The 26,199-nt window shown below is 35.6% G+C and overlaps 2 protein-coding genes across 9 annotated transcripts in view; both read left to right on the plus strand.

The window, feature by feature from the left end:
* acana (aggrecan a) overlaps positions 1 to 26,199 on the plus strand; it is a 904,300-nt gene that overhangs the window by 706,656 nt on the left and 171,445 nt on the right. The window lies entirely within an intron of this gene.
* kcnq1.1 (potassium voltage-gated channel, KQT-like subfamily, member 1.1) overlaps positions 1 to 26,199 on the plus strand; it is a 102,732-nt gene that overhangs the window by 34,876 nt on the left and 41,657 nt on the right. For 4 of the 7 annotated variants that reach the window (XM_073906663.1, XM_005166469.6, XM_073906665.1 and 1 more), the window contains 10 exons: positions 1,335 to 1,461; positions 1,572 to 1,650; positions 2,877 to 2,973; positions 6,386 to 6,526; positions 6,652 to 6,762; positions 6,849 to 6,944; positions 7,039 to 7,140; positions 8,688 to 8,826; positions 11,129 to 11,182; positions 11,285 to 11,411. In XM_073906663.1, the coding sequence (XP_073762764.1) occupies positions 1,335 to 1,461; positions 1,572 to 1,650; positions 2,877 to 2,973; positions 6,386 to 6,526; positions 6,652 to 6,762; positions 6,849 to 6,944; positions 7,039 to 7,140; positions 8,688 to 8,826; positions 11,129 to 11,182; positions 11,285 to 11,411 (1,073 nt within the window). Of the gene's footprint in view, positions 1 to 1,334; positions 1,462 to 1,571; positions 1,651 to 2,876; positions 2,974 to 6,385; positions 6,527 to 6,651; positions 6,763 to 6,848; positions 6,945 to 7,038; positions 7,141 to 8,687; positions 8,827 to 8,935; positions 8,972 to 11,128; positions 11,183 to 11,284; positions 11,412 to 26,199 lie in introns of all 7 variants that reach the window. The other 3 variants (XM_073906662.1, NM_001123242.2, XM_073906664.1) reach the window with 1 other exon arrangement.

Raw genomic sequence — 26,199 nt, forward strand, 5'->3', positions numbered from 1 at the left:
AATGTTCCCTGGATGTTGGTAAAAAACAAAGAAATCCATATAAGCAAAAGAAAAAAATCTAATTAGTTTACAAATGAAGTTATGCATAATAAAATTAAATGACAGCGAAAAAGTATTGAACACATGAAGAAAGTGAGGTGTAGAAAGGCACTGAATGCCCAGACAGCAACTGAAATCTCTTTTTAGTTATTTAACAATCCTCTGCCCTTTGTCAATGTAAATTATTATCAGCTGCTTCAGTCCAATATCTACAATTTAAAGATGATGAAGATAACACCAGGGTGGACATTTCAGCAAGACAAAGATCCAAAACACAGCCAAGGAAACTCTCAAATGCTTTCAGAGAAAGAAAATCAAGCTGTAGAATGGCCCAACCAATCACCTGACTTGAATCTAATTGAAAAAAATATATAAGGATCAGATTTGATAGACAAAACCCACAGAACCAAGATTTTTACACTCTGTTGAACAGATACTGTGTTTTGGTTGTTCAGTACTTATTCAGTGTGTCAATCCATTGTTGTAACACACTGTAGTTTTCAGATTTTTTTTTTTGTTTTTTTATGTATATGTGTTTATTGTTTGGGTTTTTACCAAAATCTGGTTCAATCCAATATCATCAGCTTCTTTAGAAATATTATTCATGGAAAAAAACATGACATGTTCAATACTTATTTTCCAAGCTGTACCTTTACGAGTACTACTCCTTTTGATTAATGCAAAATTATCTTCAACAAACTGAAAATATGTAACCGATTCACTTTGTGAAATGCATTCGTGTAAATGGAAAACAGAACCGATGACAATACACAGCCTTGTGGAGCACCAACGCTATTCTTCTGTTCATTTATTCAAAAATCAAAATCTTGTCAACAGAGCGTTCATTATGTGTCTGTTCATGGGATTTCAGCAATAGGTGCACAGCGCACACTGGAGGATTTTGTTCTGGGTATACCTCATAAATATTTCAAAAAGGCAATACTATTCCTCATGAGAAATATCTAGATATCTAGCTGCCGAGCTCTACAATGACAGCCTTTCACATTGCCCACATAATAAAGCTGTGTTATTAAATCCATTCTCAAAGCAGACGTCTCATCGCTCAAATAAATGACCTCTCTATACTTACAGCGCTCTATTATAACACAGCATTTTACATGATGTCAAAGTCGAATCAATTAGTTCTTTATCCTCACACTGTTTTGTTCAAATAAATCTCACGTTATGTCTCACTTACAATAATTTCTCATTGTCACGAGCGCATAATATCACTAATATATGCCTTTAGTGCCCTTTTGTGTAAGCACAATGTGTCTGTCTCTTTCATTCTGCAGGAATTAGTGCTGGTAATGTTCTTTGGTGTGGAGTACGTGGTCCGTCTGTGGTCAGCTGGATGCCGGAGTAAATATGTGGGAATTCTGGGCAGGCTTCGCTTTGCCCGAAAGCCAATTTCTGTTATTGGTGAGTGTCTACAATGAAATCACTTTCACTTTTTGGGATGTGTTTACAAAGCCTAACTAGATTGTGTTGTTACTATGGACGTGTTTACATTTCTTTTGTTTTTGTTCTAGACCTGATTGTGGTGGTGGCTTCTATTATAGTATTGGCATTTGGCTCTAATGGCCAGGTATTTGCTACCTCTGCTGTCAGGTAAGGTTAATATAACAAATAAGTCACTGTGGTCTCTTTATACATTGTGGTACTGTGTTAATCAGGCCCTGTTTACACCTGGTATAAAATGGGTTTTGATCTTTTTGATCAAAAATAGATGGAGTCACATTCTCAGTTATACCTGGTACTAAATCTCTGTTGTGCCCTTTTAGACCTTTCTGTTTACCTTTTTTTTTAACTTTAAATCTACGTTTCGCAAGTTTAACTACTGTCTGTCTAGTCTGCCAAATCAGTTCAGTATAGAGTTTTTGATTTTACAGGTGGTGTGAAATTAAAGTATTTAATTGTGATGCTGTGTTCACACCAGACGTGGATAAAGCAGCAAGTGTGATTGATTTACATGTTAAGTCAATCCAAAGACAAGAATAGACATCCTGCGTCGTGTTTCGCATGACTGAGGTGGCACGAACGACGTGTTTTTTGCGAACTGCTTGAGTTGGAAAATCTGATTTGAGGGGACAGTTGCGCTGCGTTAACCAATCAGGAGCTTGCTTTTATAGGGGCATGATTATGATGTAGTACCTGTTGTTGGTGTCCTATGGGGAAATCCTGTTTCTGACACCAGATAACAGCTCATCAAACTGGGCTTGGCTCAGTCTAAAGCACTGCTAAAAGACTCCATCATCCAGGTGTAGTTTCTGGAGGAGATGATGAACTCACAGAGCTGGGTGCACCTCTGAAAGGATCTAGTGGACTTAGGCACAGCGCAGAACAAATATATGCTGTTTTTCAGCATTCCTAAAGCACATAAAGCAGAGTTAATATCTCAATAAAATCCTTGTTAGCCATTTAGCAACGAAGCTAGAGTCACTGTGCAGAAAGATGCCTTGCCCATGACACAAATCTGCAAATTAAGAACTGCTTTTTTTCTAGCTGAAATAAAACAAATAAGACTTTCTCTAGAAGATAAAATATTATCAGACATACTGTGAAAATATCCTTGCTCTGTTAAACATATTTTAAAAAGAAAAAAATTAAAAGGGGGGCTATTAATTCTGACTTCAACTGTACATAGTAATCCATTGGCGACCAGATCACTCTTTTTTTTTATTTTTATGTATGTCAATTCTATCGGATATATTAAAGTGCAAAAAACTACTCTTCTGAATTTAAACCATTGCTTACTATGTTTATTGTTAATACTATGTGCAAAAATTAAAGTGATTCTCTTGCACTGTTGTAAGTCTTGCTGATATTGTTTACAGAGGAGTCCGCTTCCTTCAAATTCTGCGAATGCTGCATGTGGATCGACAAGGTGGAACATGGCGGTTGCTTGGATCAGTAGTGTTTATACATCGACAGGTGAAGACGATGTGTTTTGGATTTGTAATTCATTACAGTGCACTACATTCTTAATAATAATAGGCAGGGCTGGACTGGGGCAAAAAATCGGCCCTGGCATTTTGGGCCACAGTGGCCCACTACATTCAATCAAAATGCTATCTATCTATGCACGTCCAGTATTTTAATCAAATCATATTTTATAAAACACAAAAGCCATATATATGAAATAAATAAATACAAACTTTAATCTCAATTTCATTTCTGTATACTGTCCATGAAGATATTTGTTGAGTTCTAAAAAATACACTATTCAATCATTTTTCTTCGCATATGTCCCTTATTTATCAGGGGGTTGCCGCAGTGGAATGAACTGCCAACTATTCCAGCATGTTTTATGCAGCAGATGCATTTCCAGCCCCAACCCAATATTGGAAATCACCCATACACACTCATTCACACACACTCATACACTACGGCCAATTTAGCTTATTCAATACACTATTCACTCAACCTATATTCAATAATAAACATAACAAAAACTGCCTGCTGATGCATGGGTAAATCTTCAAAGGGAACAGTGTTACATTTTATCCTCTTTCACCTCATCCTGCTTGCTGTTTCACTATCTAAACAATGAAGACATAATATAAGTCAAATTTGTTTCATTTTGATATTGTGATTAACAGACACTAAACAGCCTCGTGTAGCTGCATACTTATATGAGCGTCATCTTCACTCTGCATATTTATTTATTTATTATTAGTGTGTGGTCACGTGATTTGCGTTTTTAGCCGTGACTAGAATGACCGGAGAACTTTTCAGAACTGCAAAATGAAACGCCGGTGTATTTCCCGCGATTTCTCTGCGCCTCCCTTGCATTTCTTCTCTCTGACTCTCGACTATTTTGACAAATAAACACAGACGACGCACGCTCATACAGAGCCCAAAATAGGAGTTTGTGATTGGGCCATCCCCAATGTCAATACAGAAATGAGCCAATGGGCTGCAGAGTGTCACATGGGCCGACCCGGTCTGTCTGTCCGGGGGGGAAAAAAAGCATCTTTCAGAGAGTCACAGATCACAGCAGCGTCAATTAATAAGGCAGAAAAAAACAATAGGCTGCTAAGCCTTTTATGGGACGATAAGATCATAAGACGATGATCAGCCCGGCCCAAAAAGTACGTCGGCCCACCGGGAAAGTGCCCAGTCTGCCAGATGGCCAGTCCGCCCCTGATAATAGGCTAGTTACAGAATAGGAACTAGGCCTCATGCAAGCCTAGTTCCCAGAGAACTAATCTCCCCCACAGAACATTTCGAGGTTGCATTTGCAGCATCATCAGGAAGTGATGAAAGCCGCACGTTATGCTCCAGTGTGAAAACTCTTCATAATTAAGCATTTATGTCAATAGAGAATTGATTTATTCTTTTCTCATGGAAATGTGTGTTTGCAGTTTATGAAAAGGACCAATTACACTGATCAGCGGTCTGTTTACACTGCAGGGTTTCAGTTAGAATTCACACTCTTTCAATGGCAAGTTATTACCAAATTCTGGGTCAAATATTTCATACGTGCTTGCTATTTTTTTTGTGTCTTCTTGGAGGTTTGTATTTGTACAAAGTATTGAGATGTCACTGTGTTGTGGTAAAGGATTTAAATTATTAAAGTACCAAATTTAGTCTCAGTGTTTCCTGCACACACTTTTAACCTGGTGGAATCTTTAGCAGTACAACAAAAAAAGGAAGCCCTTTATTTTACAATATATGTACTTGAATTGCACTTGGCTTAGAAGCTGTAAAGATTAGGTTCGGGGTTAGGTTTAGAGTTAGTTACTAGTTATTTTCCAGTTTTTGTGATGACTGTGAAGAAACAGGACTGTAAAATAAAGTGCCATTGTTGATATTTCAGTAAGCATACAGTCTGAATCATATGTCAAATACTGCATAACAGTAAATAATGAGCTGTCCTTGTGGGCTCAGCCTAAAAAAATGTACCACATGTATTAAAGTTTATTGAGAAATGACTCTTATGAGCCATTTCAAATGAAGCAAAAATATAGCAGTGAAGCCCTATTCTCTTTTATGTCTAGACTTTAAATAATTCAGAGTGTATCTGCAAAAGCAATATCCCATATTTTAGACCATAGGCAAAGATAGCATTTCATGATGAAGCTTGACTGAGTCACTATTCTCCCAAAAATATGCACTATATACTGTCAGGTCCAAAAATATTGGAACATCAACACAATTTCAATACACCAACACAATTGATCTGTACTGAAATGAACAAGATGTGCTTTAACTGCAGACTATCAGCTTTAATTTGAGGGTATATACATCCAAATCGGGTGAACAGTGTAGGAATTACAACAGTTTGCATATGTGCTTCCCACTTGTTAAGGGACCAAAAGTAATGGGAGAGAATAATAATCATAAATCAAAGTTTCACTTTTTAATACTTGGTTGCAAATCTTTTGCAGTCAATTGCAGCCTATATACCCTCAAATTAAAGCTGACAGTTTGCAGTTAAAGCACTTCTTGTTCGTTCCATTTTAAATCCATTGTGTTCGTGTATAGAGCCACAAATGTTTGAATTGTGCTGATGTCCCAATATTTTTGGACCTAACTGTACATTAGTATTACACTATGCTCTTAACTGTCCAGAGTATGAACTTACTATTAGAGTCCAAAAGCACCATTGAACCACATATTTACAGATTTTAATGCATCATCTAAATATTTTTGAAGTGCATCGTTTCTTTTCGGACTTTCAGTAAAAACACTCTACTTGCACTATTTATACTTCTGTATTTTAAAAATATTTATTCATTCATTTTCTTGTCGGCTTAGTCCCTTTATTAATCCGGGTTCGCCACAATAGAACGAACCGCCAACTTATCCAGCATGTCTTTACGCAGAGCATACCCCTCTAGCCGCAACCCATCTCTGAGAAACATCCACACACACACACACACACACACACACACACACACACACACACACACTACAGTTAATTTAGCTTACCCAATTCACCTGTACTGCATGTCTTTGGACTGTGGGGGAAACCGGAGCACCCGGAGGAAACCCACGCAAACGCAGGGAGAACATGCAAACTCCACACAGAAACGCCATATGTGCCTAGGCACTACCTACTGCACCACTGCGTCGCCATTTTAAAAATATATATCACCTAATATTTTTTATTTTCATTGAGCTTGTCTTGCTTGATTAATGTATACGTATTTGTTATATTTCCTTTTTATTCACCATATGCAAAACATTAGTTGATAGATGACCACCATGTTTGTTTGTGTTGCAATTCAGAGCTATTTAGAGCTATTCTATTCATATTTTTATGCATCAAAAGTTAAAGAATCTTGCTTTTTAAGACTTTTCTGCAAGAAAACTTTTAGTGAATGTTTCCTCTTTCCAGGAACTGATCACAACTCTCTATATCGGATTCCTGGGGCTCATCTTCTCCTCCTACTTTGTGTATCTGGCAGAGAAGGATGCGGTGGATGACCACGGCAACTCTGGGTTTGGCAGCTACGCCGATGCTCTGTGGTGGGGTGTGGTACGTCCATCTCCACCTACACCTTTCATAGACACAATGCCTTTGAGGTGGATAATTGAAGGCATACAGCCATGAATTGGATCATGTTGAGTAAAGGGTGTTGTGTGTCAATGTCTTTTCTGCAGGTAACAGTAACCACTATTGGCTACGGAGACAAGGTTCCTCAGACTTGGATAGGAAAGACTATTGCATCATGTTTCTCTGTCTTCGCTATCTCCTTTTTTGCCCTCCCTGCAGTAAGTAACAGAGATTTAATAGCCAGAACAATTGTTCCTCGCACAGCAGGCCAGTGTATGGGAAGAATGATAGTATTTCCCCACAGGGAATCCTGGGCTCCGGTTTTGCTCTGAAGGTACAGCAGAAACAGAGACAAAAACATTTCAACAGGCAAATTCCTGCAGCTGCGAGTCTCATACAGGTGTCCCTCCTTGTGGTTTATAGATGTTAAATTGATTATTATTTGTCATTTATGAGGAAGGTCAGACCTTGTTTCTTCTGTTCTCATGCTGAAGGCGTCCTGGAGGTGTTTCGCCTTGCTGAACCCTGATTCTGCCACATACAAGTTATTTGTGAAACGAAATCTCAGCAGTTCAGGGTCTAGCCCTAAATTAAAGGTAGGCTACCAAACTATTCTGAGATGCCTGCATAAATCTACAAGAACAAACTGTTTTCACACATATATGTACACTACATATACAGTTAAAGGCAAAATGATAAGTTCTCCAGTGAAATTTTAATTCTTTTTTCCAAAAGTTTTAATATATCCAAATGTTTAATGCAGTAAAGAAAATTTTTACATTATTTCCTATAATATTATTTCTTCTGATGAATGTCTTATTTCTAGATTGGCTGTAATAAAAGCTATTTGTTGTTTTTACAATTTTGTTTTTTAATATAAAAGGCCAATTACATTGTTCTTTCCCAAATGGTGCATCGTACTATGATAGTTCAGCCACAAGTTATGTCGTTATTTGGGAACTGAACTCAGAATTATTTTTTATTTTATGCCAAAAATATTAGAATTTGAAGTAAAGTATAAAGTATCATCTTCCATAAAAATATATCATAATTTACTACTGTAAATATATTTTAAAAAAATTAACAGTTAAAGTGCATTGCTAAGCACTTCATATAAACAACTTTAAAAAAAGATTTTCTCAGTGTTTAAATTTTTTTTTAACCATAAACCACAAACAACTCAGTTGATGTAAAAATCTTAACGAACAAAAGAAATTACATCTCTAAAAGATGTAACAACTGGACAAGATCCAAACAAAACAAGTTTTAGGTCCAGTTTACATGAATACGTTTTAGTTTTAAAGCTGTGTTTTTGAATGAAAATGATCCACGTCCACACTGGCGTTTCACCTAGTGTTTCTGAAAAGATCTCCATCCACACTATACTGCAGAAAACACACATTAAATGACCACACACACACACTCTGACATGCACTGCAGCGTATGAGCACGTCTAAGCTCCAGGCAGTCACTGGGTGCTTTAAGCACACCTCCCCAGGTGAGTGTAGTGCACAACGGATTGTTCATCAAGCATATACTGCTGGATCTCATTTGACTATAATTGTTAAACGCTGCGTAGAAAAAAAAAAACTTGCTGGATACGTTGGTGGCTCATTCCGCTGTGGCGACCCCGGATTAATAAAGGGACTAAGCCGACAAGAAAATGAATGAATGAATGAATGATATTTAATTCATCTTTCTCTATCTAATGGTCTTTTGAATCTATTCCTTGTTCTCAAGTATCGTGTTTTGGCTAAGTTCAAATATAAATTAATAAATTTATTTATGTAACCTCGTACACTGATTCTTGAAAACTCAGGGCTAGTGTGGACAGATTTGTTGTTTTTTACAAATATAAAAGGCCAATTTTATTAGCCATCTTATGAAATGGTTTCTTTTTAATAAGCTACAGAACAAACCACTGTTGTTCAATGACTTCATTAAAGAGAAAATAACTAAGTTATTAAAAATTATTTATTAACTATTGTTTAAAAATGTGTTGGAAAAAATCTCTATGTTAAACAGCTTTTCGAAAATATTTGAAAAAAGAATTTAAATTTCACAGGAGGATTTTGCCTTCGACTTCAACTGTACATAAATTAAAATTGTATTTATTTATGTTGTTTGCTTGTTCTAAATAAAGGTGAAGATGAGGAGGAAAATGAAGATTAGTGACCGGAATAACGGGCAGAATTCTCCTGCAGTACCTTCCATAACCTATGACTCCTTTGATGATGGGAGGGACAGCAGGCAAGAGACACTGACCAGTCTTCAACAGTCAGGTATTTCCAACAACCAACTAGAACACTGTCAATCTTTTCTTCTGCTATTTCTGTTTTTTCACCTTTCATGCTCTTGAAGTGCTTTGCTATCCTTCATTTCCTCTCTCAGTCATCTCAGATGGGACAAACACAACCAGAAGATATGGTGAGCTCCAGTTAGACTCTGTTACTAAAACCGTCTTTGTCTTAACTCACTCGCTATCTTTCATTCCAAATGACTCTATTTATAATTCATTCATCTTTTATATCTGAATATGGGTCGTTGTCAAATAGTTAAAACATTTTTGAAGAAAAATTTGTCATTTATGCAGTTTGAAGTCTGTTATTTAGGAATATGTAAGGGGTTACATAAATAACTCTCTTTTCTTTTTACTTTTCCTGATTTGTAACGTAAAAATGCCCTATGGTTTGACATAACAAACAATTAAGAAAAACTACTCTCAATAATAAACTAAAAATGACACGAAAGTTGCTTAGCTCAATACAGTGCTGTATTTTTTATTTGGAATTATGGGCAATATTTCCGTTCTCCATGACTTGTCAGACTTTTTTAAAAATAAAAAAAATGTTACACCAAAGGACAAAACTTAAACTTATTATGGTTCCAAAAACGTCATGAAAACTATGTGAAATGTCAGAGACAAACCTTAACAGGTGCAGGTCATGGGCTTCACAGGGCCCTTAAGTCACATTGTCTTGAATGGGGTCATTCAATTAATTAGTTTTCCATGGAAATGCTGATTTAAAATTAATAATGTAACATACCGACACTGACAATGGAGTTGATGATCCACGTGCAGCTTTATTAAAGAGAAGTCGTACAGGTATAATCAAACACAAGGGTAAACGAGTACATACAGGCAAATTCAGAAGCGTAGTCAGGTCACAGGAAAATGGTCAATGCAGGCGGCAGACAACGTAAATAATAAAAACAAGGCAAGGGTCAGAAATGGAAAGACTAGACTAGAAGAATGCTTCGTAATGTTGCAGGGTAACCAAACAAGACTGTCACAGTGAGTAATTTATATAGTCTGTGTAATCAGTCTTGAGCAGCTTCCAACTGTGTGTGTGTAATCAATGGAGAACTGGAACTGGTGTGTGAGTGTGGTGCCTGAAGGGAGTTGTAGTTCATATTGTGTCAGAATTGTAGTCAGAAAGAAAGTGAATGTTCTCCAGCAATCTGTTAGAGTTAGATCTCTGGTGATCGTGACAAATAGTGTCATACCAAAGGACAGGGTTTTAAGTGTTAAACAATAAAAAAAAAGTTTGTAAGATTTTAGAAATATATGGATGAAAAAATAATTATTGCCATTTACTAAAACAGCCACTTGTAAAATAATCTTGGGGTATTTATTAATAATTTTACTTTGCTTTTATTTTTTATTAAAGCTTTAATTTGTTAAACTTATTGCATGAGACAGTCACATTATAGGACAGTTTGGAGATTTGGCTCAAAAATGCTTAGCAGTTTTTATAACTTCATTTTAAATGGTGACACTAATCATTCCAACATAGGCTCATTCTGATAACGTAGCCCTATTTACATTGCTGGAGATTGCAAATTATGTAGCTAGAGGTACATATGGCTGCATTTCGCCTTTAAAACGAATGACACAGGGCGGTATGATGCAATACCTTTTCTCGCTTACCAGCTGACCATTTACCTCCGTATGGATGGCTTGCCCACTGTTACCAGTTTGTTCAGTAGCCCGCCATGTACCACAGCAGACTTGAGAAACAGAGAGGAGTTGACCATGACAACAGGGTTCAAGTCCGGCAAAGAACGGTTCCAGAAAGCCGGTAAGACAAAAACAGAAGCCAAAAAACAAAATAAACAAGTAAATAACAGGGTGAGAGTGTGGTAAAATCTGAAAACTTGGTAAAAATCAGGCAAGGGCTTTTCTTTTTTTGGATTGCTTTTTAAAACACTGCGTTTGGGTTTAGAGAATGCGGTGGGCAGGTTAATAGGTGCTTTTTAAAGCACTATTGGTTGGGTTTGGGAAAGGGGGGGTGGGGGTTGGGGTGACTCTGGTGGATTTGTGAAAACAATAACTGCAAAATAACGTAGCTCCTGGGACGTATTTCGCGATCTCCATAATTGTATATAGGGGTACGTAATCAGAATGAGTCTGGGTTGATAAATTCTATTCAATTTTGTGTCTCGTGTTTCAGTGGAAATGCAACTTCACATCAACAACCCTTTATTTTTTTACAATACAGTTATACAGTGCATAAAAAACACACACTGTTTGATTAGAAATGCACCATACAAAAGCAGTGATCTGTATCTCTCTCCTCACAGAACGAGCGCCGTCCTGGAACTCTCTGTCCTCGTTCCAGTTCTCCACACCTCCAGGTGGGAAGTCAAAATAATGCTGATTCAATGTTACAGAAACCCCATAGGAAAGACAGGACTCTCTCAATCTGAAATGATGTGTGCGTTTTTGTGTGTCTGTAGCCACGAAGCCTGGGGTTTTCGAGGTCTCATCTCGGCCCACGCTTCAGAGGAGCAGCAGCATTGCAGATGATATGGAGACTGAGCCGGAGCGAGAGATTGTGCTCATTCCAGTCGCTCATGTGTCTCAGTGAGTAAGAACCTAGCATTTATCTATCTGAGTTTATCCACCAACTGTAGACAGCAGACAGTCAATTACAGAAGTTTCAGTAAGTTTCAGAATTACTACTCCTTCAGAAGTGTTGCGGATGACATACCATGTGAAAATCTAGTGGTTGGCCAATTAAGAAAAGTGTTAGCTTATTTGCGTCAGCGTTAACGTTCTCTTGCAGTTCACACTTACAATATTGCATCTTTAAATGTAAATTGATTGTAATCATGGCGCTAATCTCTGCAATCACTGGATCACCAGCTCAAATCTTTAAATCACTTTTAACACGTATGCGCCAACAGATCTCAGCTGTCCAGGGCCACCCACCACAAGTGAATACGTGGCTAGAGGAACAGCACGCTGTATGTTTCAGGGCCCCAAAGCATTCCCATGAAAAGTGGTTATGTTGCGGGCCATGTTTTGCCGGAGAGGGGGTCATTATCAGAATCTCTTTGCCCCATTAGCTGTTCAGCATGTGGAACAACGCAGAGCCTGTGTATACTACAAACCATTTACTTATGCAGGCAATGAAGCAAGCCTGTCTCTGAATAATCTAATGAAGCATGCCTCTGTTAGAGGTATACACAGTCCATTAGATTCCCTAAAGTGCAGTTTTCTAGTTCTGGTGGGATCCTTATGAAAGCAGAATTTACTTTGGTAGCTTATGATTCTTTTCTTGTGGTGAACAACTAATCTGTTAATATTAGTATTATTAATATATATATATATATATATATATATATATATATATATATATATATATATATATATATATATATATATATATATATATATATATATATATATATATATATATTAATATCTGTTAATATACAGAAAAAAATCATTTGCCTACTGAAAATCTGCCTTTGCTATTTAATGAATATGCAGAATGTCTTTTAAGGGATAGTTCTCCCAAAACTAACAATTCTGTCATCTTTTACTTGTTCTAGACTTGTTGGACTTTCTTTCTTCTGTTGAATACAAAAGAGGATATTTTGAATAAAGCTTGAAACCTGTAAGCATTGACTTGCATATGACTTTTTCCTTTGGAATTCAGCGGTTACATCTTTCTTCAAAATGTCTTCTTTTGTTTTAAAGGCACCTATTTTACCCCTTTTGATTTAAAATAAGTCTTATTTGTCTCCAGAATGTGTCTGAAAAGTTTCAGCTCAAAACACTCATAAGATTATTTATTATAGCTTTCAGAATATTGGATTTTTTGCTCTAAACACAATGTAGCTGTTTTTGTGGCCTGTGCCTTGGCTAGTTCTGCACGCCCACCATTCCCATGTGCCTATCAAAGTTTGCCTCAATCTCCACCTTGGCTGCGTCAGATAAACAGCATAGTGACATACATGAAGGAAGCAGATCTCACATAACGTCTGTGAGAAATACTACAGCAAGAACTTTCCCAATGATTATTTGATGTCTTGGAAGTGGAGTTAATGAGTAAATGAGAACAATGAGTCACACACAATGTCGTTACAAAGTTCACACAGACACACACACAGCGAGGACACACAGCTCATGCGTTTAACTTTACACTTCAAATGTGACAGGATACACATTAATATCTACAGCTGTATGGATATCTGTTGTGTTAAACCTGATTTAACGTCCACAAACTGGGATTGAAGCATTTTCTTTCATAATTGTACTGACATGTGGCTGTGGTGAAAGTGTAGTAAAGACGGTAAAATTGCTGTAATTTCTTACAAACATGCACTGTTTTAAAAAGTTTTAAACTTGTAAAACTCATTCTTGATCAAATTTGATGATCACAGAGAGCTGAACAGATCTTTTAATCCCAGTTGTTTTGCGCACGTTCTGTCTTATTGATATGAGTATACCCGTTACTATGGAGACATGTAATATGTGGCTGTCAATCCATTTGGTGGGGGTAGAAGGGGGGGTTTGGGCCGCACTCTAACGTCATGTTGCGGTGGACCTCAAAATGTGAGGGATTTGGATCCTATTTTAATGTCAGGAAATTTAAAAAAAAAACAGAGACTTATTGTCTTCATATCAGGTCATATCAGGCTAATATGACACTATACCTACACACAGCACTGTCCAAACAGCTTACAAAAGATGATTTTCATCATAGGTGCCCATTAAGAAGAAGAAAGAAACTCATAAAATTTGGAACCACATGAGGGTGAGTAAATAGTGAGTCATTTTTTGGACGAACTGTCCCTTCAACAACTCTTCTCAACCATTAGTTTCCTGTGAGAAAGAGTTGGACTGGAACAGTGCTAAAACAAAACCCAGCCCTCTATTCAGTATTGTTTGAGTTAGAAATATGTCACAATAGTGAAGTTACCAACCCACCAACCTCATGGTCCATCTGCAATACTGAAAACTCACAGAGTTTTTTTTCAGTCAATTGATCATATTGAAATCTGTGTAAGAGATTTCTTTAATTGGAGAGAAATTTAAATGGCAATATTTGGAAATACATTTTAGAAGAAAGTTTAAGATGACACTCATCTTAGAGGTTTTGTATCAGAACTCTTCAGATGTACAGAAAACTGTAAACCAAGCTGTATTTGCTTATTTGAAGACTAATTATGTTGACCACTTTCTTAAATCTGTTAATGCTGTTTTGGATTCAGTCATTTTGCTTCGGCTTGGTCGCTTTATTCATCTGGAGTCGCCATAGCGGAATGAACCACCAACTTATCCAGCATACGTTTTATACGGCGTATGCCCTTGCAGCTGCAACCCATCACTGTGAACCATCCACACACACTCATACTCATACACTACAGCCAATTGAGTTCATCCAATTCACCTATAGAGCATGTTTTTTTGACATTTGGGGAAACATGGGAACATGAGAAGAACATGCTAACTCCACATATAAATGTCAATTGGCTTAGCCAGGACTTGAACCAGTGACCTTCTTGTTGTGAGGCGACAGCACTACCTACTGCGCCACCATGTCACCGGCTCATATTATCCTTGATAAATTTATTAATATTATTTTTGATATACACTATTCAAGAGAAGCTGCCCTCCTCAGGGTCTCAAATGATATTTTAATTGCTGCCGATGTAGATGACTGTTCTGTGCCTGTTTTGTTGGAGCTTAGTGCAGCTTTGATACTGTTGATCACTGCACTTTGATTAAGAGACTGCATTCTTTTAAGGGCATTACTGGGACAGCTCTGGATTGGTTGTCCTCCTGAGATTTTCTGTGCCCATAGGAACTCATATGTCAGACTCTGTTCCTCTGTTCTGTGGTGTGTCTCCATATTCTGTGTTAGGCCCTCTTCTGTTTAATTTGTGCGTTTCCTCTTATGTTATTTTATGTCTTATCATTGCTACTCTCAAAAACTAAGCTGAAACAACACAATACTTGATTTTTTTTTAGACAACTTCATTGTTTTATGTTCAATTCATTTAAATTTCTTAACTTAAAAATTAAAAAATAACTAAATAGATTTGTGTTGGCGAACATGAATGAATTGTGTGGAACCCTGCGTTTTTGCAAACTATAAAAATACAGGGCTCCACACAATTCCTTCCTGTTCACTAAAACAAATCAAGTTTAACATTTAAGTGGATTGAACATAAGACTAGATTGAACAAAGATTGAACAAAAACTAGCCGAACTAGTTGAAAAACTCTGAATTAGCTCTTTTTAAATAAATAGACTGAAAAGTCCTAAAAAAACTGAGGTATTGATTTTTTTCCCGATAGTGTCACCCCAAAGATTAGGCAAGTTTTTGTAGGTGTGTTATCCTCTAATTGCAGTGACATTAGAAATCTGGGTGTCACAGAGCTCTGTTAAGTCTGTTCACACATGTTTTTTACATCTTAGAAACATGGCAAAAATTTGAAATAAGATTTCGAAAGAAGAGATGGAGATGCTTGATCATGCCTTTATCTCCTCACAGTGGGATTATTGTAATGTTCTGCACACTTGTCTGAACAAATCACCTATGGAGCGATTACAAGTTGTGCAGAATGCAGCTGCATGGCTTTTAACCAACACCTGTAGGTGGTCGCACATTACTCCTGTGCTTAAGACTCTTCGTTGGATTTTTATTAGTTTTAAGAGTTCATTTTTAAGATTCTGCTTATTACATATACAGCTCTGCAGTCTCTAAGGTCTTCTGGCCAAGACATCTTGTCTTTTTCCAGAGCATGTCTTAAAATAAAAGGTAGCCGTGCCTTCTGTGTTGTGGCTCCAAAACTCTCTCTCGCTTTAGCACTGAGAAGTCTGGGCTCTGTTGAATATTTTAAAAAACTATTTGAAGGCATCACTTTGGACAAGCTTTTAATTAACTGTAGCTATTAAAAATAACTGAGTTATTAAAAGTATTATGTTTAGAAGTGTGTTGAAAAAAAATCTTCTCTCCGTTAAACAGAAATTGGGGGAAAGAATAAACAGGGTGGCTAATAATTGAGGGAGGTTTATAATTCTGACTTCAACTGTATTTATATATATAGTATATATACTACTATAATTTACTTACTTTTAATTTACATAATTACTTCCATATGATGAACATTTTTGTGTATTTAAATGCACAGTTAAGGTGTAATATTGGAACAGCCTTCTGTCGACTGTGGGTGAACTTTCATGCTTATGGTCATTCAATGAGAGCTACCTGTATCACTAAATCAGCCCTATTGCTGATTTAACATACTGAATTAAATGAACTCTCAAAGATGTTATCCCAACTAGATTTGATGTGTGTAACACACTGCAAAAACTCTCCCAAAAGACACTCAAAAACAGCCCAACATTGGCCAACACCCGACAGTCGACTTAGTGTGTCACAGCCCTCAGGCAACATAGTAGGATTTCACTGCCACAAGTTCTTTGTTTTGAGTTTGGTGTGTCATGACCCTTAAACTCTAAATGATTTCAAAATACAAAAGGAGTTCAGATTTTTTCCCCCAGCTCGAACTTTGATTTATTTTGAGAACCACAAGAGGGCAGTGGAGGTGTTTTTGTACACCAAACCCTTCTTCTGTCAGTTCAAAGTTCACATTTCTTTCTTTAGCAAAAGCACACTATTTCAGATTTGACAATGTGTATCACAAATACAAACAAATGTGATGTAGGAAGTCAAACACAGAAAAAAATAATCATTTTAATGCACAAACGGGGAGATGTTATAGTCAAGAATTGGTTTTCGCTTGCGCTGATCTTGTGTATTTACATTGACCTTGATAAAGCTAAAGCTGAAGCTGAAGTAGCGATTACAATAATCTCAGCACTCTTACAATCGTTGCTTGTATGCTGAGATTAATCTAATCATCCAGAAAAATGTAGGTGTTTTCCCCCGCAGCAACTTAAAAGAGATTTGAATTTTTAATTAGCTAGGTATCATTTTTTGGAGAGCCTTAAGTATGATTCCTTTCTAAATCCTCACGCTTCTGAGACATATTGCATCTCCTCTACAAAGGAGCCTTGTCACTACAAGCTCTCATTTGATCTTTGAAGTTTAATGAGCTTTCATTCGCCTCACACTGAGATGCAATGGCAACAGCTGGCTCTTCTCTCTCTCTCTCTCTCTCCCTCCCTCCCGCTCTGTCTTTCTTCTGCTGCTCGGTGTGGGTGTGTGCGCATGTTTATTTGTTTATGTCCAGCAGAGCAGGGTGGAGATGCGAAGAGGCCAGAACCACAACGTCGTCGTGCATCTCTTCTGCTCTCCGCTTATGTTTTCTTCCCTCCTCTTCTCTCCTCTCCGCTCTTCTCCGCTCCCTTAGGACATTAGTCCTGCTCTGACCTTTGGCCCAGGCTGTTAACTCAAGAGGTGGGAGAGGCACAAAAGCCTCCTCGTGCCTGCAGCTGAAACAGTTGGGCTGCATTGGGGGAGGGGGAAGAACAATGCCACAGAAACATCTCTCTGACCGCTGGGCTCCTCACATACACACATGAGTGCACACACACACACACACACACTGGAGGATATCAACACTACCTACACACTCTCCGCAGCCTGAAGTGATAATCTCAGAACTTTGGTTACACTGTAAAAAATGCTGGGTTTCACAAAAATCGATTTGTGTTGACACAACATGAAGGGATTAAGTTAAGTTATGTCTTTTTACAAATTTAAGAATAATAATTAATAACTAAGTTGTCCCCCTAAAAAAAAATGTGTTGTTTCAGCTCATTTTAAATAAGAAGTTTGCACAAACGTTGAGCAAACATCTTTTTTATCTGTTTATTAAAGTTTTAAAGATATAACAAAGTAATTTTACAGATTACAGAAGTTTTACAAAAGGACCACCCTACCCTCTAAACAAAATGAAATTACATTTATCCAAGAAAGAAAAGATGAAATAATAATAATTTTAAAAAAAATTATTAACCCAATAAAGAAAAATAAAGATTCAAGAATAAATGAAAAAAAATACATTCATTCATTTTTTTCAGCTTAGTCCCTTTATTAATCTGTGGTCGCCACAGTGGAATGAACTGCCAACTCATCCAGCACATGTTTTACTCAGCGGATGCCCTTCCAGCTGCAACCCATCACTGGGAAACATCCATACATACATTCACACACATACACTACGCACAATTTAGTTTACCCAATTCACCTATACGACATGTCTTTAGACATGGGGGGAAAACGGAGCACCCACGAAAACATGCAAACTAAACACAGAATCGCCAACTGACCCAGCTGAGGCTCGAACTAGCAACGTTTTTGCTGTGAGGCGAACTTGCTACCCACTGCGCCCCCGTGCACCCCAAAATAAAAAGATAAATGAATAAAAAAATGATTAAATAAAAAATAAAAACCTGTGTATCTTGATAAGCCAATATTACAAACGTTAATCTTCAGGTATTTATACAATGTACATTAAACGTTTTTTTTAGTGCAATGTTCTTTCAAAGTTATGAAAGCTATTCTGTTTATCTCTGTGAATGTCCTAAAATTAGCCAAGTTTTTTTTAATGCTGCTATGTACATATTTATACCAATAAAAAAGCAATAAAAAGCTATTTTTATTGAAAGAAAGAAAGAAAGAAAGAAAGAAAGAAAGAAAGAAAGAAAGAAAGAAAGAAAGAAAGAAAGAAAGAAAGAAAGAAAGAACAGACCCAAAAGTGTTATGAGTGTTACTGGGAATAGTAGCAAAATGTCTTTTTTGTTTAGATTTTGTTTTGGTATCAAGTAAAAATATTAGGATTGCAAGCACTTTTAAAAAGTAAAACAAAAACAAGGAATGACCAATGCCATGCAAATGTCAACCTTGCCATGGCAAATAGCAAACCCCTTTCTAGGTTTTTTTTTTACACCTTTCTAGGTGGATGTGTGTGTGTGATTGTGTGTGTGTGTGTATGTGTGTGTGTGTGTGTGTGTGTGTGTGTGTGTGTGTGTGTGTGTGTGTGTGTGTGTGTGTGTGTGTGTAGACTTGTATTTCACAGTACTGTAAAAATACTCAAAACTGCATCTGTCAATGTTCTCAAACTATTATATTTGATTTACCAAAGTCACACAAATGCCAATTTCACATCTGTCACATCCATAACGGAAAGATGTCACATCCATAAACAAGCTTTTTCCTCATAAATGCAAAAATTGTAAATAAAATAAATCATGTTTCTTCTATAGTGAGCAAACTCATCTCCTCTTGATTAACATTGTTTCTTTTGGGTTTTTAATTCACAGAATTTCTACAAATTATGTTGTATGCAGCAAACTTTTTTGGTCACATCCATAACACAGCTTTATTTTTCTCATTTAAAGTATGAAGAATGTTTACTGATTAATATATTTTTGCTCCCAAAACTCCGTGGTTGGCTGTTTTGTAAAAACATAAACTGAAATTTCAGTATGATGTTAACATATTGTATGCTTTCTATATGAATTTATGTTTGGAGATTTTACTGCAAACGTCACACCCATGATGCTGGAATTGCTCATATAACATTTTACAAAAAGTATATTTGACACATACCCAAAGTCCCCAATAACCTGAACACAATATGTAATGTTTTATTACAATTTTTGCATGTCTCATGAAATAATTGTAAAATAAATCAAACCTGGAGAAAATAAATAAACAAATAAAAATATATGGAAATTATAAAAAATGATGTGCATTTTATGTCTCAAATCATTTGGAAAATTAAAAAGTATTAGCCTGCCTGTTTATTTTCCCCAAATTTCTGTTCAACGGAGAGAAGATTTTTTCAACACATTTCTAAACATAATAGTTTTAATTACTCGTTTCCAATAACTGATTTATTTTCTCTTTGCCATGATGACAGTAAATAATATTTGACTAGATATTTTTCAAGACACTTCTAAACAGCTTAAAGTGACATTTAAAAGCTAGGTTAATTAGGTTGGCTAGGCAGGTTAGGGTATATTAATGGTTTGTTCTGTAGACTAAGAAAAATTTGCTTAAAGGGGGTAAAAATATTGACCTTGAAATGGTTCACAAAAAATAAAAAATAGCTTTTATTGTAGCCGATGACTTTCTCCAGAAGAAAAAATATTTTCAGACATACTGTGAAAATTCCTTTGCTCTGTTAAACTTTATATGGGAAATATTTAAGAAAGAAAAAAAACATGGGGGGGTACTATTAATTCCAACTTCAACTGTATATATCAATATCTGTGTCTCTTTCTCTCAGCTATTAAGCATTACAATTGTTTGTAGCACAGTGAAGTGTGGTGCAACAAACAACGGAATTGCTGTCAACTGAAACCCCTTCAAGTGTCTTGAATAAGCCCTTTTAGTATAAAACTTTCATAGTCGCCATTTCATATGAAATACAAAGGCGTCTTTCGCAGCTGCCTAGATCAAAGAAAATAAACTCCAGTCCAGAGCGATGCAGGTATAAAGATGAAATCAAAGCGAACGCAGGTGCGTCTGAAAGTGCCTATTTGTACTCGCACGTATCTGCTGTTGCAGTCTTGTAGGGCTGTGGTGTGAGGTTTACCAAAGGAGACCCGGGCTGAAAAGATTGATTTATTCTCAGTAAACAGAGAAGGACTTCTAGTGGCGGAGGCCAAGCCAGGCCGTCTACACTGCTGCGGAGACAAAGAGCCATTGTCTGCGGCTCTACACACGCCAACAATAGCCTGATTGACAAGCGGCCCTAGTAGTAATGGGCTTCTGGGCTAAAGAGTGCAACACTGACTTTTGTTAGAAACACTCTTGTTTTGCAGAGCAATAATCTCTGTGCTGGCAATTTCACAGATTTTTTTTTAAAATGTGGATAGATTGTGTACATATATTTCTACATTGAAAGAATTACATTTACTGTTTGTTTAAACTGCTTATTTCAATTGAGCTGAAACAACATCATTCCTGAGTTTTTTTAGGGACAACTCAACTGATTTATCTTCAATCCACTTTAATTTGTAAAATTTACTCAGTTAAAATACATGGGTTAAAAAATCCAACATATAACTCAACTATCGGTTGTTATAGCACCTTCCCAACTATGGTATTTTTAACCCAATGCATTAATTTATTTTGATTAAATGTTCCTGGGATTACTTTTGCTATTATTACACACTCGAAAAACATTGGGTTATTTATTTAACCAAATGGTGAATGTAACAATATTTGGTGCTTTGTTGGGAATTTTTTACCCTTTATTGGGTTATTTATTTAAAATTTTTACATTTCACCAGTCAGCTGATTTAACTGAAACAGAACAGCTGTATTAATGTTTGCGCATAATGTTGTTTTTGCATCATAAAGTATATTCAAGCTCTAATGCAATATTGTTGTTGTTGTCTCACCTTTCGGACCCAGCAGAGACATCAACCCAATATCAATAAAAAAAAATAAAATAAAAATTATATATATATATATATATATATATATATATATATATATATATATATACATACAGGCAAAATAACCCAACAAATTTGTCATTTTTGTAACCCAAATTGTTGGGTTAACCATAACAACTCAATGGATTGGGTTTAAATAACCCAACATCAGGTTGGTGCCAAACCAACCCATCACTGGGTTACCTGTTGGGTTAACCCAATGTTTTTTGAGTGTTTAAATTTTATAATTATGGCTGTGTAAATAAAAACATGCAGTTTGCAAAAATATGCTTCATTTCCATTACATTTCCAGTACACTTCCAGACACCTAAATGTTTTATTTTTTATCCATAGATCGGCTATAAAGTGTGCGTTTTTGTCATTAATAATTAAGAGTGCTGGTGAAACACATATAAAAACACGACACAGAGAGGTAATTTAATAAAGAAATAACAATATTGTGTCAAAGCTTGAAAAAACTTTATAACACAAAAACAACATTACATATGCATAATAATACAGCTGTTCTGTGTCAGATAAATCAGTTGACTGTTGAAATTTGAGTTATTAAATAAACAACCCAATAAAGGTTAAAACTAACCCAATAAAGCACCAAATATTTAACCCAACTGGTTGAGTTATTAATAGATAATTCAATAAAGGTTAAAAAAATAACCCAACAAATCACCAAATATTTGTAACTTAACCATTGGGTTAAATAAATAACTCAATATTTCTTAGAGTATTATAAGCTAACTTAAGTCCTTCTTGTTGTCCTATCACAAATCCATTGAATGTAACCCACACTGGAAAAGTGATTAGTAAAACCAATTGTCTTAAAAGCAACAAGTTGACTTTACAAAAAAAAAAAAAAAAAAAGTAAATAAACCCATTATAACTTGTAACTGTTAAGTTGACTTCATTTTTATAATTATGCAAATTGTATTCACTTTTTAAAAATAAAAGTAAAGTTAAAAAGGTAAAAGTTTCCATTAGATCTTAATTATTAGGTTTTTTTACAGCTTTTCTGTATAAAGGACATACAGTAAATTAAATCTGCTCCTCCAGACTCCAGTGCACTGTAAAATGTTTTAAGTTGACCTTACTTAGAAGAAGTAAGGAAAACGATTGCCTACAAATTTCTAATTATGGTATTAATTTTAGATGAACAAAACTTAAAACAGTTTGTATTTACAACTTCTTAATAAAGTAAACTTCAGTACGGCTGACTCAAAATAATTAGTTTTGTTAACTTCTTATAGTGTTCACATTACTATATTAGGAAACCGATTGCCTTAAAATTGTCTAGAGAGCTGAAGTAAAACATTTAGGACAAAAACAAATACCTTACTCACTCCCAGGGGCGTTTATATTGAAGTTGATATTTAGCCGAACCATGTTGGTGTTTCGTAACATCTCATTTTTAAGAGGTTGGTCATTAGCCCTCCTGAATTGTTAGCTCCCCTGTTTATTTTTTCTCCATTTTTTTAACAGAGAGAAGATTTGCTTAACTAGGATAATTAGGTTAACTAGGCAGGTTCGGGTAATTAGGCAAGTTATTGTATAACGATGGTTTGTTCTGTAGATTATCAAAAATAAAGGGGCTAATAATATTGACCTTAAAATGCTTTTTTAAAATAAAAAACTGCTTTTATTCTAGTCGAAATAAAACAAACAAGACTTTTTCCAGAAGAAAAAATATTATCAGACATACTGTAAAAATTTCCTTGGTCTGTTAAACGTAATTTAGGAAATATGAATAAAATCAAAGGGGGTTAAATAATTCTAATTTAAACTATATTTTTAATTTAACAATTGTAAATATTTTTATATTTTTCCAAAAACTTAAAATGTTAATAATAAATTAAAATTAATTAGATTACTTAATTAAAATTAAGTAATAACTTTTGAGTGTCACTTTTTCTCAATAAGTATTTTTAATTCTAGTAACAGTAGTAATTTAAGTCATTTAAATAATAAATGTTCTTCTTTAAAATATTTTTCAAAGAGCTAAAACTTTTACTTAATTTTGAGTGTCACTTTTACTTAATAGGAATCTTTGAGCTAACTCTCTGTTTTTCCTCACATTTTCACATTGTTAGTATAATGTGTGTGTGATAGCAGTATGTGTGTGTGTTTTGGAGTGTGTGGTGGTGTGCGCGGCGTGCTGAATGGGACAGAAACATTGGCTCACTAATGCCTCTTCAGCGCGGCTTGCCAGCACAAGTTTCTTTATCTTGCCCGTCACGGCCCCTTTTCTTCCCCCCTTAACAGTAATTGTGTTTCGTTACAGTGTGTTAGAGCTAACGAGGGACATGGAGCGAGAGTCAGCCAAGCAGTGAAAGACAGACAGAGAAAGAGAGAGAAAGGGAGAGAGAGGGTTGCTCAGCAAGAAAGAACACATCCCAGATGATTCTCTCATTTGCTGTCAGACCAAGAGCCCAGCAAGACTCTCAGTGGAAGTTTGTGGCAGAACACGGCACACAGGGAACTTGACAATCTCGCTAATATCTGTGTGCAGTGACTGCCAGATACAGTGGTTTATTTCTAAGGAAAAGAAATCTGACTAATGTTATAGAGAGTTCAGCCCAAAATTTAAAAAAGGATCACTTTACGATAAGATCTTAATTAGTGTGTCAGTTGACAAGAACCAACAAACTCTCAATATTACTCACAATCAGTCCCTCTCATACAGGTTATGGATGACTTTTTTGGATCTGCTTAACATACACAGATAAAGATAAATGTTCAAATCCTTGTGCACTGTTCAAATTTACTACCGTTTTGTTATGTTCTGAATGAAAACATCCACTGAATTAAACTGCTGTAAAAAATATTATATATATATATATATATATATATATATATATATATATTTTTTTTTTTTTGCATACATCTACTTATCAACCTCAGTCCTACAAAATTGTTTAGAAATTTCAGCCTGATCTCACGAGAAAACATAAGTATTTTACGTTTTGTCAGTTTAGTGGCTAATTCATACGAATTCGTATGAGTTCAGTTGTACGAAAATGTACGATTTTAAAAAGGAGGCGTGGCACCTAACCTCACCCCTAACCCCAACCGTCATTGGGTTATGAGCAAATCGTACTAAATTGTATGAATTAGATCGTATGAATTCATACAAATTAGACACTAAAGCAAAAAGTTACAAATTGCCGTCTTTAATTGCCAAATTCATAAATTATGTCACTGATTTGGTGAAAAAACCCCACAAAATTATGTATTTTAGGTGGTTTGTGTAATGTGTTTTATGTATGGGGGAAAAAATCATTTTTAATTGCATCTTTAGTGGTTTTCCAAATAATTACACTGTCTTGTCCCAATAGGTGGATTTAGAGGTTTTTGCAAAAAAAAAATGCAGAGGTGGATTTAGCTGTTTTTCATGCAAAAGAAAATGTAACTTGTTAAAAACCAAAAAATTGTCTAAAGTGACATTTATGAAAAAAGGTATTTTATTTACTAGCTAATAACCTTTTCAGAACATATAAACCTCATCAGAGGAGCCTGATAGAAAATGCTAGTTTGCAAGAAAAGAGATCTGATGTATTTAGAGGGTTTTGCGTCTGAACTCTTCAAATAGACTCTTTCACATTAGTGCTTGTGTTATTGAGAAAGCAAATACGCTGTATATATTTTATTTAGCAAAGGTTGCATTAAAGGGCAGTTCACCCAAAAATACAAACTCTGCCATCATTTACTCACACTTGATTTGTTCCAAATCGTTTTATTCCATTGAACACAAAATAAGATCATTTAAAGAAAACTGAAATCCAGTAACCATGGACTTAAATTGTTTTTCCTATAGATGTAAGTGGTTACAGGTTTTCAACGTTCTTCAAAATATCTTCTTTTGTGTTCAACTGAACAAAAACACTCAAACTGCTTTTGTGCAAAGTCAAGGGTAAGTGATGAAAGAATTTGTAATTTTGGGTGAACTATCACTTTAATCCAGCATTTGCTAAAAAATACAAACAGCATACTTGCTTCTTCAACAACACAAGCCCTAATGTGTTAAAAAATAATCTATTTCTTAACTCTGTACATTAATAGAAATGAGGTCTTTGTTGGAACTAGGCATGGGATGATAACCGTTTTCAAGGTTTACTGCGGGTTGGAAAAGTCAATGTTTTAAAACCGCCTAAATTTTCTGTACCGTTCATATTGTATATATAAGATTTTTTTATTTACATAATTTTTAGTCTTTTAAGACAACAGTATCTCCAGCAGAAAAGAAGAATAAGATGCCACTTAAAATTGTCAAGAAATCTGTGATGTTTTTATCCAAGGTTATCATACCGTCAGAACCTTATACCAGCCCATGCCTGGTTGGAACTTTACTGACTTTCATGTTGTGAGCAAAACCAATTAAAAACACAAAACGTTATGCATCTTCCAAACTACACAAGAGTGAACATGAGAATGAAATTTTATTGCTTTAGAAGTTTTGCTGATTTATGCAAGTAATATTTCCAAATAAGGTCAAATAAAGCACCTATAATGCATTTGATCCCTCAGAAACACTTTTCAAAATAATTTTTTTTAAATATACAAAAATAGAAGTTTGGTTCAGTGTTTCTGAATCTCACTGACGGTTATACACTCTCAGAAAAAAAGGCACAATGTTGTACCAAAGAAGGTTCAAACCCTTGCCACTGGGGCAGTACCCTTATAATTGAAAAGAATTGTACCTTAAGACAAAGTAACAAATTTGTACCATTGCAGTTTGTACCTTTAAGCACATGGTTTGTACCATGGGAAACCAAAATGTCAATATTGTGCCTATATCAAAGGTACAAATGTGATCCATGAAGGTACCACAGTGACAAGACTCTTTGTACTCTAACAGAGTCAAATGTGTTCCTTTAAGAACTATTTAAAGGCATTTTGCTGTCTCCAAAATGTGTGAATTTATATTCAGTAAATATAAAACATCAAATACATTTTTAAACAATGTTTTTTTTTCAGTTTCTCTTTG

This window comes from Danio rerio, chromosome 7, assembly GCF_049306965.1.
Source record: "Danio rerio strain Tuebingen ecotype United States chromosome 7, GRCz12tu, whole genome shotgun sequence".
Classification (NCBI taxonomy): Eukaryota; Metazoa; Chordata; class Actinopteri; order Cypriniformes; family Danionidae; genus Danio; species Danio rerio.